This window comes from Terrapene carolina, unplaced genomic scaffold, assembly GCF_002925995.2.
Source record: "Terrapene carolina triunguis isolate 2854851 unplaced genomic scaffold, T_m_triunguis-2.0 Scaffold395, whole genome shotgun sequence".
In the NCBI taxonomy this organism is placed as follows: Eukaryota; Metazoa; Chordata; order Testudines; family Emydidae; genus Terrapene; species Terrapene triunguis.
The window spans coordinates 2,092,966-2,109,823 of record NW_020664746.1 but is presented as its reverse complement, the minus strand read 5'-3'; the positions used below and the strand labels follow the sequence as shown (position 1 = coordinate 2,109,823).

The following is a 16,858-nucleotide window of genomic DNA, read 5'->3' as shown; positions in this document are numbered from 1 at the left end:
AGACCCTAAATAAGTGGTCTGATTTTCAGAGGTGCTGACCAGATCTTATTGAAGTCAGTGGGAATTACAGATGGTCAGCACCTCTGAAAATTAGGCCAGTAAGTTGGAAACGTTTGGCCTACAGCCCTGTTGTCTATGTGGGGTGTGGCACTTTTCCTAACATTCGGAGTTTGTGCCAGTGGTCTTGGCCAAAATTTTACCTCCTTTCATTGTGCAGTGTGATGGGCACCAGTTGACTATTGCTCTCCACCCTACAGGTTGCTGCACTTCAGCACTAGGTATTGCTTGTAATGCTTCTGGGGATTGTATGGGATGAAAATGTAATGACAGGAATTTACATAGATTTAAATAATTTAGACATAACAGAAATCAACAATTTGAATTCAGCTATGGCTAAACTAGTTTTTGCCATGTCTTAACGGTCTTTTAGTTTCATTCTGTTAGATGTTTTAGTTTCACTGTGCTTCTCCTTAGCAGAGCATAATTCCTAAAACAATCAGTGATGTGAAATAATAAAAACTGCTTATAAATTAATAAAATTAATACACAACCCATAAATGCCAGTAATATTAGATGATGTTTGCTAAATTAGAAAGTGCATTCTATTTTTCTACACACAGACAATTGCATTTAATCTCCTTCAAAGATTTTGTCTTGTTCTTTCTTTCCTATCCTATAAGCATCCTTACAGCTCCATAGTTAAGGGTGCATTGAAATTTGCAACTAAAGCAGGAATAAAATACCTCTGTTAGACACTTAAATGATGGAAATTATTTTTTAAAATTTACACACCTGCTCTTTTGGGATCATTTAAATTTTTTATAATAACTTCTAGGACACATTCTGCTAACTTTCAAGGGTCCATTTTAAATATTTTCTCTTGTAAAGTCCATATTTAATACAATCAGACATCTACAGACCATCTCAGATCATTGGCAGTATTCATATTTGTCTGTTGTTTTTTCAGGAGTCACCACTCAAGGTGGGAGTCAGGTCAGTACAGTTCTTTGTGTTTATTAATAGTAAATTTCCTGGGATCTCTGTCTACAAACAATATTGCGGCCAAATTCTCTGGGTTGGGGAAACTCTTCTCCCCTAAAACTATGGGAAAAGCTGGTTGCATCAAAAACTAAAACTATCCCATTGCTGTTAAAATTAGAGGATATACCTGCAATTCAGATAGATGGTCTCCACACAGTCAGACTGATTACTTTCATACACTATTTTAAATGACTCACACATTCTAACCAGAGATTGTGATACAGAGAAAAATTGGGGAAATATTTTAAAATATGACATTTTAAAATTTGTCTGTTGCAACAGTGAGAGAGATTTCTTTCTATATAATATATTAATTAAAATTATTTACTTAACTGACTTGAAACTGTCGCATATTGAGGTTCTTCTTAGATTTTAGCTCTGGGTCTTTGTCTTCTGGTTTATCGTTATTAGTCTCATTATGGCATTGAATTGCAACTGTGGGAAAAAAACAACATAGACCTTCTCCTGCGAAATATCTGCAGTATTTTCCTTTTCTTCCAGCACAAATGAACTACTTTTTCCTCACCCCATTCTAGATTTAGGAAACGGTGAAAAACATTGCCCCTGTGTGTGATTTCTCTTCTCAAAAGAACAAGTGAAGAGTGAAAAATGTCCACTCAAATGTCACCTTATTAATTTTGCAGCCTGACTGCAGTAAATACAAAAATCCAGATGGAACCTGGATAGGAGGCTGTCCAAGGAACTATGCACCAGTCTGTGGAACAGACGGCATCACTCACAGCAATGAATGTTTGCTGTGTGAAAAAATCTGGTAAGTACTTTTATTGTTTCTTTGATGAAGTGAAACCACTGGTGGGAGCTACTAATAGCAGCTTTTCTATTTATGTATTTTCTTCATAGAGGGAAACATCAATTTCCCCAGGTCTCTTATCTCTTGATTATTATTTAATATTGATATTTTTGTAATGCACAGATTAGGATGGACAGCCCTTTGTTTTGATTGTGTTTAATACCCGTCTGTCCTCTTCCACTTACCTTCCAATATTGCCCAGCCCAGATCCCCAAAGGGACTTTTATGGATACTTAAAGAGTCAGAGTCATTGGGATGGAGTGAATAAGAGAATGAACCTATAGCCTGGTAGGGCACGTAGCTGGGAGACCGAGGGTTCAGTCCCCCTGCTCCAATGACTCTTTCATTTTTTATCCACAGTGGAACAGCTTCATCAGGGGAGACTGAGGGAGCCCTCATCAGAATATCCCACACCTCTGTAGTTAGAGCACCTCTTGAGAAGCGTGGGAGACCCTAGTTGAAATCCCTTCTCCCCCCTCAGGCAGAGGAGGGATTTGAACATGGGTCTCCCACATCCCAGGTGAGTGCTCTAAACAAAGGGCTAAAAGTTATAAATTGGGGACCACTACCACTCCTCCAGATTTTGAATGGGACCCAATCCTGAAGGCAGCCTCTGAACATGCTTATTGGATTGGGCCCCATACATGAGATAGGCAGGCGAAAGGCTGTCTTCCCCGGTTCGTCAATCACTCTGGGGGTTAGGTGGGTTTAGGAAGCAGCATGTATGCTGAGAGACAGAAACGTAAGCACCTAGGGATATTTCTCCCTCAAAATTTAGGAACCCAGTGAGTTTAGGTGCCTGCAAGGTTTGGTAGGAATTTTGTGGATCGCAGTGGATCCTAAAACTGGGACTTAAGCACCTAAATCCCATAGTTCAGTGCCTAAGTCTGGCGTTTAAGCACCTAAGTACCTTTGTGGATCTGGGCCCCAGTGTCGTCTTGATCTGCTTTAGGCTCTAGTTAAGATGTTCATAAATTCCCCAGATTACAAATCCCTGAATGTGGCAGGAGTCAGAGTAAGAAAAGGGACCACCTGGCTAATTTAAACCTGGCCAATGAGCACTGCATGCTTGATAACCTACATGATAGAAAATTAAAATGAATAATGATTGGGCCTTTGCCAGAAAAGCAGCACATGTGTTCCTGTACTCGTTTTTAATACTCTGCTTCAAACTGCTTACCCAGTAATATATTTTGTTGTTTATTCACCCTTAAGTAAAATACTCCTGCCCGACTTTATTTCTACTGATTTTACTCTTCCTTTTTTTAAAATCCTCTGTTTTGTCATCTCTGAATTTTCTTTTCTCCAAACAGATTAAGTGTATCTGGCTTAACTTCCTGCTATCAGATTTATCGTTCTACACTGCCCCTCGTCCAAGGAACTAATGTCATTCCTGTGGGACAAAGCTCAGACGTGTACTTCTTAGTGGATCAAATCCTCCCATTGGGAAACTGGCATTGCTCCACTGATGTCTATGATGATTTGTAACAGCTGAGGACCTTTCCCCATGATCCGTATGGGCTTTTACAGTTCACTGTCATGTCCAGTAATGGCATCATTTCTCCAACCCAAATCCTGTCTCTCCCACATACATTCCTCTCATCATGTCCTGTCTCTCCTGCCCATGTATGCACATTGTCCCAGAACATCTCCCTCCTGGGCATGGAATGTGCTGCTGTTGCTGTTTCTGCTGCCCAGGGCCAGCAGACAGGTGGGTAAGGAAGTGTAAAGCTGCCAGAACTAGATGTCTTCTCCTCGTTGCCTGTCCTGTCGGGCTGCATTGAGAGGCACAGTAGGGTTGAGGAAGTCAGCAGGAGCACTGAGAATGGGACTTGGAGGATGGGGCAACTTTAGTTGTCTTCTTAGCAGCCCTGAGAGTAGTACCTAGTAGCCAGGAGGAGAAACCTTGCCCATTCCTTGCAGCCCAGCTGACTTTACAACTGGGATGAGCAAGAGAAATAGTGGAGGAAACCTGTGAGTGCCATTCCATACACTTAAACACCGGCAGTTACATGAGCCTCTCAAGACTCTCTTCCATTGCTCCCAAGTTATCATTCTTGGGAGCAAAGTATATTCTTCAGTCAGTATGAATGTGTAACTCCCAACAATGTTGGTGTGGAATGCATTTTTATAGATGTCTCTGACTTGGTTTCTTACTGAAGAATCAGACTACAAATCCCAGGACACAAGTGGGCTGTGGATGTGGCTGACTAAGGAAGATACAGGTTCATATTGGAACAAATGATAAAACAGAGAATAAAAAATGTACATGAACATGGCTGGCCCACTCTATTATCTCAAACTGTACAGTTTATGTTAATCTAACTAATTTAACAGCATCCTTATAATCGTTTTTACTCTTCGGGGTGACTACCATGTACTTACTCATAATGGCTAATCTTTCTTCCTCTTTTCCAGGGAAACTGGAGTCCCCATTGGCATAAAGCACAAAGGAGAATGTTAGCACAATGGTAAATCCAGGGCTATTATTGATTAATTCGGTGTCCGTTTCCTTTGTTTAATGTGTGGAATAGAGGACTATTTGGAACATTTCATTACTCCGGACTAAGGCACTGAGTTCATTTTGTCTGTTTTATAACTGTCTCTTCTCCCCCTCTAGGATGAATAATGGATGAATTGGTGTAAAGCACAAATAGGAGGTGTTGTAAGACCTCTGAGCAAAGACAGTCTCAAATCATTCTGTGCACCAGGGGTTCCTATTGACTTCCTTGTGTCTTATGTTTGTTCAATAAAGTAAACTAAAAATATTTTTTCTTATTTTATTTTTCAACACAAAGCAGTATATGCTTTTGGGAGGGGGGGAAATCATTAAATCAACAACTGATTTTACATATCAGCCTTCATAACATAAATAAACCACAGATAATAAAATATTTTCAGTAATGAATAGGCTTTGTGGTTGGATTTATCTAGATCTGTAGGAAACACTCATAATGGAGATCTTGAGTCAATAGCAATTTTCCACTAGGATCAGTCCAAATGGATTGATTAAAATAGATATCCTGAATGAAGAAACACAAATTCCACCAATACATTTTGGCACAGACAACTATCAGGATTGCAATCACTGACTTTGTGGCTGTGTTACAATCTTTGAAGATAATGTATGGCCATTTTTCAAGTCAAAGTTGTGTGCTTGATCATGATTTTTACAAACTTATTTATTATTTTTTCACACATAGCTTATATGAAGAAATGTTATACTTCTAGCTATTCATTATTCAAAATTTGCTGCTGAACTTGTAAGAATGGTCACGTAAGTCACATGTTATTGTTTCTGTTCCCATACTAGTTAAACACTTTGGAACTACTTCTGCTTCTCCTCCAAACAAATGTATCGTGTCACAAACTGAACTTTGTTTCTTGATTAAAAGACTCTCTACAAGCCCCAAATAAAATTCCTTTTCTGTAAATAGTCATATGCATAAGACCTTGCTCAGATGCTTGTGGCAAATGAACAGAAAAGGGCTTGTGCATGGGTGGATTGAAATCTGTAAGGGTACTGTGCACATGCTGCCAGCTGTCCAGTTTTATGGGCTGAGTGGATATTCAATGCAAAAAAATGGATATTCCATTTTTTGTCCCCTAGTGGTAGCGTCTCTACATCCACTGGACTCTCACAATGCACAGGTGAAAATCATGCACAAGCAGGCTTAGACCCAAATCCTCAAAGGTATGTAAGCTCCTAGATGCTTTTGAGGCTCTGGGCCTTCCTCTCTTCTCCCCCTTTCCCTCCTCCCCAGCCAGCCTGGGCCCGGACACTGGGGTACAGATGTATAACACAACTGTGAGACATCAGATCTGTGCCATGCTCCAACCTGGTCTGCCCGCTCCTTGCTGGCCTTGGGGTGACCAGATGTCCCAATTTTATAGGGACAGTCCTGATATTCAGGGCTTTTTCTTATATTAGCACCCATTACCCCCCACCCCCATCCCGATTTTTCACACTTTCTATTTGGTCACCCTAAACTGCACTGCCCTGTACCGAGTCGGGGCTGGTGGCTGAGCCTGGCTGGGATGGTACAGGGAACGGACAGGTTTGCTGGTGGCTGAGCCTGCTCTTGCATGGCAGTAAACCTGGCCTATACTGGGAGTAACAGACTGGGGCGGTGCTGGGATTCCTCCTACTCCCTCCCATCGCCCACACAGAGACGCCATTCGCCCGAGGGCAGAGAGGCCACAACCAAGATGGCGGCGATAGGGCTGCAATGAAAATATGCTTCAGGTGCCACATCCAAGATGGTGGCGCGGGAGGGCCGCAGAGAGGGTTGATTTCCCCAGTTCTGGGTTCAGGGACCGGAAGCGCAGCGGACGCTGGCGGAAGCGGAAGCGCTGGGTGGCCGGAAGTGTCTGTCGGGATTATCCCTCCCCCCCGCAGTCACAATAACAGGCGGCACTGGCGGCCAGGTAAGGGGCGGTGGGGCTGGGAGGGGAGGTTTAGGGTTACGTGCGGCTGCTCTGGCTCCCCGCACACGCGCCCCCGGGGGCAGGAGGGAGGCGCCGGGCCTGGCCCTGTGGCAGGGAAGGGGGAGAGGCGCGTGCCCCCTTTCCTGGTGGGCGCCGCGGGAGGTGACCTGGGCCTGGGATCGCTGGCAGCGATGACCGTTGCGGGCGCTGGGGCGGGCGGCCGTTGCTGCGGGGGTTGGTTGACTGACCTCTCGCCAGGGCCTGTCGCTGGGAATGGGGGGAGGGGCCCTTTCCCTCGGCAGTGGCCTGGGGGAGACCCGCGGTCCGGGTGACCTTTTCCCTGCTGGGGTGGCTCCCCTCTGCCACGTAGAGGGAGTGTCTTTCTCTCGCTCTCCCCATTCCTTTGGGATTTGCTGCCCTGTCTCCCCACCGGCATGAGGCTGCCCTGGGAGACCCTGTTTCATCCCTCTTGATGCCGTGCTCTGCCTCATCGTTCCAAACCTGGGGCAGGTGGAGGTACTTTCTAGTTACTCCCCCCTCTTTCTTGTTTTTCTTCCTAGTTACTTCAAAGAAAGGGAATTAAATGTGAGTAATGTATCATCACAACATCAAACAGGCCTGAAAAATAGTGATGTCTCTTCTAAAGTACCACCTGGAAAAGGTTGAAAAATCCACTTATCTCAGAGACAGGGTGCAATAGAAAACTAAGCTCACACAAAATAACTTCTAGGAGGATGTTCCCCCTGCCCCTCCCCCCCCAAAATATCCCCAAGCAGCAGACATATTTAATGTGAATAGCAAAGATACACTAGGAGATGGGGATTGGTAATTATCCTGCATTGCCTTTCGCCTACTGCACTAAACAAAAATTTACAGACATTCTTTAGGATCAGCTTATGGAATCCAGATACAGGAGTGTCATAGTAGATAGCATGTGCTTATTGTCTCAAGTGGTACTTATTAAGTAGTCCCTGGTGTCAGCATATATTTGCTCCCCCTGTCTTCCAGGTCAGTGCTACTATGTCTACTGATGAAACCAAGTTTTACAATACTCAGACCAGCAGTTTGATCTGGGTTGTATTCTGCTTTGCAAACTGTCAACAGAATTGACAGCTCACTGATTCCACAATTGCTGCTGTTTTTGAAATGGCTCAGTTTGATTTCCAAAAGGAGGCTAAGCTGACAGTTCTGGTTGTTACAAATCAAAACAGGAGTTTTCTAAACTTCTCAAGTTGAACACAAAAGTCATGAGAATATAACACATCAAACCATTGTTCATGTAGGATCAATTTTTTTACCTTAATTATATTAAATTGAGAAGAATAAAATTCTCTACATTTTCTGCCTGCTTTGTTTAAATATCGAAGGAATATGTATGGATTGTTTAGAAGAGTCATTTGTTCTAAAACAGCAGAACTAAAATAGTGAGAATGTTAGTTTTAAAAACTTGTATGTAGAAACTTATTCCCTACCATCATTGCCAGATGCCCCACACACTGCTCTATGAAGATTACATAGTTCTGGGTGACCAGGTATTTTGTGTCTCAGTGATGAGATCTAATTCAAAGCACAGTCATCACCAGAGAAAAGTCTGGAGCTGCTCATGTAGACTAACTCATACCTTTAGATGTTCTGCACTGGACTCCCACAGGTGGAGGTGGCTCTTTTACTTCTCTGTGGAGCTCTTCCCTGTTTTCCTCCTCCACTTCAAACCACTGACTTACCTGCTACTTGACTTAAATCTTCCTTTTCATGCGTTATCTTATATCAGACACTCTTTTTACCTTGAAATATCTTAAACTCTGTATAAAACTAAAATGTTTTCCATTCTTTGCTGCTGTCTGTCTGTCCTCCAACGGTAGGAATATGGTGAAATTCACTTGGAATCCATATAACATAGCAAAACTTGGATACCCATTTATAAAAATCGATACCAAAGTCCCCCAGTGTCTCTGGATCCTATTTGGGAAATCTTGTCTTAAAGATGTGCTGGGTGGCTCAGTTGGGATCCTGATCCTTGCCTGTTGGTTGGTGATAAAATATTTAGTTGGCCTTTGCGTTCCTCTTTTTATGGAGGGGTAAAGAGTGTGTGATTTCGTGGGCCCATGTGAGAACAGTACTATGATCTTATAGTTACAGAGATGCTTATATTTAGAAGGCTTTAAAAAAGGATCCTGTCACATTAAAAATCATACAATTAAAGTAGATTTGTTACAAACAACCTTAATATTAATCTGACAGTTTTATAAACCTAATCTTCCTTGGTTTTGTTATGTATTTACTACATGCAGTAATCTACCAGGTTGGGCAAAATAAATAGAATAATCTCACATTTGTTTATGGGTAATTTCTAATCAATTTCATTCTCTTGTACACTTGAACAATGCTGCAATATTTCAATTGAAAATATTATAATCGATGGATATATAAACAAACATTTCTGTTGATATTGGGATTTGTAAAAGCTAAGTTTTGTAAAACCTACAGTATATGTAGGGCCAAATATCCCTTAACAATATCTCTTGAGGGGAAGGAGGGTGGTATTACCTTGGTGTGTGTTGTATGATTTCAAAATTTAGAATGCTGACAAATTAGCTATTAATTAAAACCTTTTTCCATCATTCGATCTCAGTGATGGTCATAATGTTTTGAGGTTTTCGATCTGATGCAAAACTTGCATTTGGTGAACAGTTTTTCTCTAATCTGTTATAAGATGCTCTTTATATGCCCATCAGCCTGCCTTTGAAATATACTTACTTCAGGTTAGGACAATTTATCAGTGCTTTACCCTTCAGTCCTTTTTTAATCTATTCTCCTTCATCTACTACTTGACCAAAGAAGGAAGAGAGCCAAGATCAGTTAAATGAACTGGTTGTGAGCAGCTAAAGACCCCGGGTATTGGGAATATAAAGAATGAGGGGAAATCATGGAATGTACTATTTGTATTGTGGCTATTGCTAGAATCACAGTAGAAATACAATATGTAGTTAAATGATAACATTTAACATCAACATATAGTGTTTTAACCACAATGTTTGCAACAGATGATTTTGATAATTTCGTATTTTTACACACTCGGTTGCAATTTTCCATGTTTAGTCTCAACCAGAAGATGGATTTTAGTTTGTGGAAAACTGAAGAAAAATCTGTTGTTGCATATTGTGAAGCTAGGAAACACATTTCCTACAAAACACTTATCACAGAGAAATGATGAAAGTTGACACTTGACATGTTAGAGGACACAGTCCACTTAAAATCTAGTCAGCTTAAAAAAGTTAACTCAAAGTATTTTCATGTCCACCTGCCTTGAGTCTTCCTGCCAGTTATTGGTTGTTGTACAATCATTTTCTTGTTGTGGGAAAGACCCCCACAAATAGTTTTGTATTAATTGAATTAAATTGAACAAAATAATCTTTCATAAAAATAATAATTTACCATCATGATCAGGAGAAAATCTAGGCTATCCAAAACTTGTGTATATCACAGTTTTGGAGTCTTTACACAATTTTTGTTGCCGTCTGGAAATTCTGAACTTTCATTACTAAAATGTTTTCATCTCTTTCTGTTGAAAGTTAAATCCATGACAGAGTTAACTGGTTTAACAATGCTCTGTCATCGTAACCGTCCAGAAAACAGTATTGAACTAAACAGCAGCAGTAGCAAGGATGTGAACTCTTCCTACCTCATGCCATTCATCTCTGTGAGGTGTCAACTTAATTAGAGTTATTAAACATGGCACTTTTTCTTTAAAACTAAACAAATGGATGCAAAAACTGCTAACATTTGGTTTGGATTATTTCAGTAGCAGAAAATTGCACATTAGATATAAAATTATGGTGAAACAACATTTACAGAAATATAGTAAGCTACAAATTTAACAGTAAAAATAGAGATTAAATGTATGCAGCATTGCTGAGTTAAGAACTTTAAGCAAGATTGTAAGAGCCTTTCCTTTTTAGGACAGAATAATTTCCTTTTGGATTGGACCTAGTACACTGAAATGTGTCCACTTTGGTTAGTAATTGTCTGTATCTATTTTTCCATGAGATGTCTTTGCTCATTGATATGTGGGTGGCAATTCCAGAGACATTTTATTGTTTTCTAAATTAGCAAAAGGCTACTACAGAAGCGACTTATAATTAAATTACTGGGATATTTACATAAGAGATCCAGGTGGTATTCTGTTTACTAATTTTACTCAGTTCAAAGAGACTTTCTAGTTAGTCTTCATTCATTTGTCTGGAATTTTTTTCCAGTTTCAGACACAAGGCAGATTGATTTATATCTTGCCAGAACAATCCTTCCACTTTTTAGTTGATTCATTTGGATAATGGCATTCTAGAGTTAATTTTTAGTGGCAGAATTTGTTGAGTCCTTCTGTAAACTAATGTTCATTACTCTGTACCCTTTCTCCCACCTTTTGTCTTTCAGTTGCACTGAATTTGTATAACATTGTAAAAATTGATCCTTTTAATCAGAAATCATTGCAAATATGGGGCCTCGACGGAAAAATGTGAAACCGTGCTGCATGAGTAGGGAAGTCTCTGAAACTACCAAACTAGATGAGCCAAAAGATTATATGAACCAGCTCTCACATGAAGTACTTTGCCATATCTTTAGGTAAGATGCTGTATTTTTTGTCACCCCATCCCTTCCACTTTGGTATCTGTGAATAAAAATCAAATGACCGGCATTCAGAAAATACTAGCTGTACCACCAGTAGTTAGATGGGAATTAAATTTAGACCTCAGTATTTGCGGATGAGGTTTTGCTGGACAATACAAAGGAAATGTATGGAATTTCTTTCTTGTGGAACTCTACCTTTATTTGTTTTGTTAAAACTAAGCACGTAGGTGGCACTATATAAATAAGTTACCTCTCCAGAGAAACATGCTTCATATTCCTTGATATAGTCATGTACCCTGAAAACTAACTTATGTGAAAATTGCTATTAGTATCATGTAGAAGCAAGCAAAAGAGCAGAGAAACATTATATCTTTTATTTTTTATTTTTTAAGTTAAGCTTGACTAAAAAAAGTCTGCAAGTGTACACTGATGACAGATAACAATTTGCCTTAGAATGAATATTGTATCTTTTTATACCCTGTAGATGAATGTCTAAAATTTGTTGCATAACTTTGTTTCACTCATACAGATTCCTGTACTATTAGCACTGCAATCTTGCTGTTCAATCTTTCCTACAGGTTTTAGGCATGATCGTGCTCCAAGGTGTGCAGCCATGCACTACAATGTCTCTAATAAATTCAGTTACTGTGCATACATTACAAGAGATGCAGTGATGCATGTCTGGGTATATTGGAGCAGCATTGACCCTGCCACTGAGCATTTTAGTCAAATGCTTCATTCCATTTTAAAAATAAATGGAATACTCTAACTACAATTTTACATTATTCAAAGTCTAAGAGTATCTGTGACTGGCATGTCAATATCTTGCTGACAAGTTTAAAATGTCACACAGATTGCAAGTATGTTTGTGGGGCTAATGCAGTGGCAGCTGCTACTAAACGGATTCCAATTTACAATGAACTAGAGAATTAAAATGCACACTTTAAAGCTATAAAGTTTCCAGATCTCTGTGAATGGCAACTTTGCAAGAAATGAAATAGGTCCTACATGTTCTAAAGCATCACAGAGTCTCCCGTCTCTACCTCAGACCCTTATCGACATGACAAGGCTACTGTTCTGTTTTTTACCTTAAGTGCATTGGCTGCATGAACAAAATGCTACCCCTTCTGCCTAGCCACATTACATAGGTTGCTACAGTACTATCTGAAAAATCTCATTTGAATCCATACTTTTCTAGATGTTAGGAACGTCTGGGTTTGTAGAGTAATTCTCTGGATGTTATTTGGTATGAGAGAAAATGAACTAAAGTCTTTGATGAACAGAGTTTCTTTCCATCCCAAAGGTACCTTCCCCTGCAGGATATCATGTGCATGGAATGCCTCTCCCGGAAGCTGAAGGAAGCGGTGACTCTGTACCTGAGAGTGGTGAAGGTCGTGGACCTCTGTGCAGGCCGCTGGTGGGAATACATGCCCACTGGTAAGTAATACACTTCATGTGGGTATTATGTTAATGAGGTATTGATGAGACCTAGCTGAGCTGATATCATTTATACACAGACATAAGGGATGGGCTTTTCGAAAGCAGCCAAGAAAGGTAAGTGCTTACCACTCAGTGGTACACCTCGACCTTGATATAACGCTGTCCTCGGGAGCCAAAAAATCTTATTGCGTTATAGGTGAAACCACGTTATATCGAACTTGCTTTGATCCGCTGGAGTGTGCAGCCTCGCCCCCCCCCCCCCCCCCCCGGAGTACTGCTTTACCGCGTTATATCTGGTTGCGTTATATCAGGGTAGAGGTGTAGATGGTGCCTTCCTCCCTTCGGTACTTTTGAAAACCCTGCCTGTATGTATGTTGAATACTACGGTGATGAAAATGGGGCTGCTCTGTAACAACTTATAAATAATGTATGTTTGTTGTAAGGGGGTTTACTGTATGAATACATGGGGTAATTCAAGAAGAAGCTGTTTGCACGCAGGTAAGAAAGAGTACGACATCATCTGCCAACACTTCAAGGTCAATGCAAGAGCCATTCACTTGGAGGTTCTACCTCCAATCCCTTGCTGAGCTCACCCATTGAATTTGTCAGGGGTGGGAGGAGCAAGCTTCTGAACAGTAAGACCTGCACTGGATTTAAAGATACACTGGGGAGTGGGGAGAGGAGAGCTATGGTGAGTGACACTCCAGAGGTTGCAGTGTCTGGGAAGTTAGACTTACAGGGGTTCCTGTCAGGAGGATGTCGAGATGAGATATACATGTATACAGACTGTTTATTGTTTTTAAATCCTTTTTCTCTTGTATTTTGTTCCTACTGTTATGACTAATCAGTACTTTGGTTTAAGAAGGCTGTCTGATTACTGTATTCACCGCTGGTCACAGATTCTCAAAGGGAAAAACTACAGGTACCAAAACCCTCAGACCTGCTGGGTTAGCACCGTTGATACATGGGGTCTTGTAGATCAGGGCCTCATCTAAGAGTGGGAGAATAATGAGATTCCCCCCAGGGGAAGATAAATGGATGAGGCCTGACACTCATGGAGGTGAACTGAGAGAGGACAGAAATGCAGCTAGCCCTGTAGTTTTGACAGCTGCCCTAAAGGATATAAAGGCAACAGAACATATAGAATATTAGTTCATAGAAGCTGGGGATGGAAACCATCTGTTATATCATCTACTACCTCTTCTGGCATTGGAGGGCTGAGGAATTTTTTTTTACTATACGCAAAGAATTGCAGCATAAGTTCTGTCCGTACAGCTAGATGTTTACTGTCACAAGAAATTCAAAACTTGTGTCCTCCTCATAGGTTTCACTGATTCCAGTTTCCTAACATTGCTGAGGAAGATGCCAGACATTGAACAACTCTATGGTCTTCACCCCAGGTACCTTGAAAGGCGCAGAGTCCGTGGCCATGAAGCTTTCAGCATTCCTGGAGTGCTAGAGGCCTTGCAGGCCTGCCCAAATCTGCTGGTAAGTGTGCAGGTTGAAAAGATAAATGCCTTTCATCAGTTGATATTATGATCCTTGATAAGGCTGCAGAGGAAATAGATGGTTGGGATAAAAAACTCAATTAATGTTGTATCTTCTTGCTAGGATGCAGTAGTGTGCATTGAATCCTTGTCTTGCATTGATGGCAGCTGAAGTAAACGTTTACAAAATGTGCTGCTAGTTTACAAATGGGTGCTGGTTTTTTTGTAGTCACTTCAATGGGAGTTACAGGTACTCAGCATCTCTCAAGATCAGGCCATGAATTACAGCAGCATTGCAGCTAATTAAGTAGTTTCCTATGACCACTTCTGCTTTTAGGGCAAATGGCTCTGCAAATTTCAAGTAAATTAATGCATTGCATCAAGCTCTGAGCATTACCGAGAAGTTTACTTGGTTAAGAGAAATATTATTGTTGCTTAATATGGTAATTGGAGCCTTACCTTTGCTTACTGTTGTACTTTTATCCAGGGTGTTGAGACATCTCATTTGGAGCTGGTGGAAGCCATTTGGACATACATGCCACAAGTTCATATTTTAGGGAAGTTTCGTAATCGTAATGGTGCTTTTCCAATCCCGCCTGAAAACAAACTGAAAATTCCTATAGGAGCTAAAATTCAGACATTACACTTAGTAGGTAAGAGTTTATTGGTGAAGTAGTTGCCTTAGATACAAATGAACTTAAAAGATTTGAAATGCTGCATAATCTGGAACCTATGTTTGACTCTAGGCCAGCAGAGGTCCAGAGCGCAAACTCCAGTGTGACTGTGTTGACAGATGATGGTGAACGTAGGCGCCGACTCCGTGGGTGCTCCAGGACTGGAGCATCCACGGAAAAAAATTGGTGGGTGCTCAGCACCCACCGGCAGCTCCCCACCCCCTCCTGCTCCAGCTTATCTCCACCTCCTCTGCGAACGCGCCGCCGCCGCGTCCTGCTTCTCCCCCCTCCCTCCCAGCGCTTGCGCCGCGAAACAGCTGATTCGCGGGGCAGGGAGGGAGGGGGGAGGGAGGGGAATGCAGCGCACTGGGGGAAGAGGCAGGGCCAGGGCAGGGATTTGGGGAAGGGATCCAATAGGGGCAGGGAGGGGGCAGAGTTAGGACGGGGACTTTGGGAATGGGGTTGGAATGGGGGTGGGGCCAGGGGTGGGGAAAGGGGCTGGGGGCGCGGGCACCCACTGGCACCGGAGAAAGTTGGTGCCTATGGTGGTGAATTCCCAGTTCAAGGGCCCATAGTTTTTGAAGTGTTCCATTTACTCTTGGGGCGCAATCTGTAGAGATGGGTGTAAGTGCCCCCCATCAAAGTCAAAATCATTTACCCTGAGAGATGTGTTGTTAGACACTAAAAATCGTAGACTGATTAGAGACACTGGATTAATGGTTTATTACAACAATCTATAACCCACTTTACAATCCCTACCCTCCTGCTTCTCCCCCACCCTTAATGACTGGAAGGGTGTTAACAGGCCACTTCACTTGTATGGTCCCTTGAAATATGTGTTAACTACTTATGCGAAACTACTTATGTTCCATCTTGAATTTAGCTGTGACCACTCTGAGGGTTTGTCTACACTTAAAAGGCTGTAGCAGTGCCACTGTAACACTTCAGTGAAGTTTCTACTTATGCCGACGCTAGGGTTTCTCCTGTTAGTGTAGGTAATTCACTTCCCCAAGAGGCAGTAGTTATGTCGACCAGTGAAGCCCTCCTGTCAACATAGTGCTGCCTACACCAGGAGTTAGGTCGGTATAACTGTGTCGCTTCGGAGGTATATATTCTGCACCGCTGAGTGACGTAGTTATACCGACATAAGTTGCTTGTGTAGACACAGCCTGAGGGAGTTTCCCAGACCTGAAGAAGAGCTCTGTGTAAGCTCGAAAGCTTGTCTCTCAGCAACAGAAGTTGGTCCAATAAAAGATATCACCTCACCCATCTGGTTTCTCTAATTACCCTGAGCCCTGGTCTACTCTACAGAGTTAGGTCAATATAAGCTGCCTTGTGTTGACCTAACTCTGTAAGTGTTTATACTAAAATTCCGCTCCCGCTGACGTAACTCGCCCACTACACCAACTTAATAACTCCACCTCCATGAGAGGCGTAGAATCAGTATTGATGTAATTAGGTTGACACAGTGTCAGTATAGACACTGCATTGCTTACATTGACTGTTGCTGGCTTTCAGAAGCTGTCCCACATTGACAGTTCAAACAGTACAAATGCTCCTGGTGAGGACGTGCACAGCCAACACAAGGAGCAAACTGTAGACACGCACAAACGATGTATTTTCTGTGGCAGCTGTATGCCGACCTAACTTAGGTTGACTTAATTTTGTAGTGTAGACGTGCCCTGAGAGATTCATTCTACAGTTGACATCTGAAAGTTTGTTTAATGTGGGACCTGATTTGATTTTGTTGTTGTTGTTCTGTATTTTAGGGGTAAATGTCCCTGAAATTCCTTGTATCCCAATGCTGAGGCATCTTTATTTGAAGTGGGTGAGGCTCACCAAACCACAGCCCTTTAAAGATTTTCTTTGTATCAGCTTACGCACTTTTGTCATGAGGAACTGTGCAGGTAAGAGAAAAGAGAATCCTTCTGGGGAAGGGATGCGTCTATATAGGAAAAAACTAGTACCTGTACTAATGATATTGCAACTGCATTAGTGCTAGACTACCAAAGGACACTAGCTCAGAACAGTTTTCATAACATGATGGTAAAAATGCCTTAGCCCTGTCTACCATAGCACTTACACTTGTACAGCTGCACCATTGCTGGCAGTTGCTGTAGTAAGTTTACTACGTTTTCTAATGCAGATAAGGCCTTGGGATTGCCCATCATGCAGTACTCCAGAAGCAATCAAAGGCTTTATTTCATGTTCCATATTGAGAAAAAAATATCCTATGCTGTATTGAGTTGTTACATTAATAGGAGAACACCTCTAGTTCTTAGTTCTGATGACTTGCTGAACTGAGCACATGCAGGTTGGTGTATCTGATGGCTGCATTATTTGGACGATAT

General features: G+C 41.6%; 1 protein-coding gene across 4 annotated transcripts in view; it reads left to right on the top strand.

The window, feature by feature from the left end:
* The first annotated feature begins 6,236 nt into the window (after positions 1–6,236).
* FBXO38 (F-box protein 38) overlaps positions 6,237–16,858 on the top strand; it is a 34,116-nt gene continuing 23,494 nt past the window's right edge. For 2 of the 4 annotated variants that reach the window (XM_024216571.3, XM_024216569.3), the window contains exons 1-6: positions 6,237–6,280; positions 10,712–10,900; positions 12,210–12,343; positions 13,671–13,834; positions 14,321–14,486; positions 16,277–16,414. In XM_024216571.3, coding sequence (XP_024072339.1) covers positions 10,773–10,900; positions 12,210–12,343; positions 13,671–13,834; positions 14,321–14,486; positions 16,277–16,414 — 730 coding nt within the window. In that variant the 5' untranslated portion in view covers positions 6,237–6,280; positions 10,712–10,772. Of the gene's footprint in view, positions 6,281–6,840; positions 6,866–10,711; positions 10,901–12,209; positions 12,344–13,670; positions 13,835–14,320; positions 14,487–16,276; positions 16,415–16,858 lie in introns of those variants that run through there. The other 2 variants (XM_024216570.3, XM_024216572.3) reach the window with 2 other exon arrangements.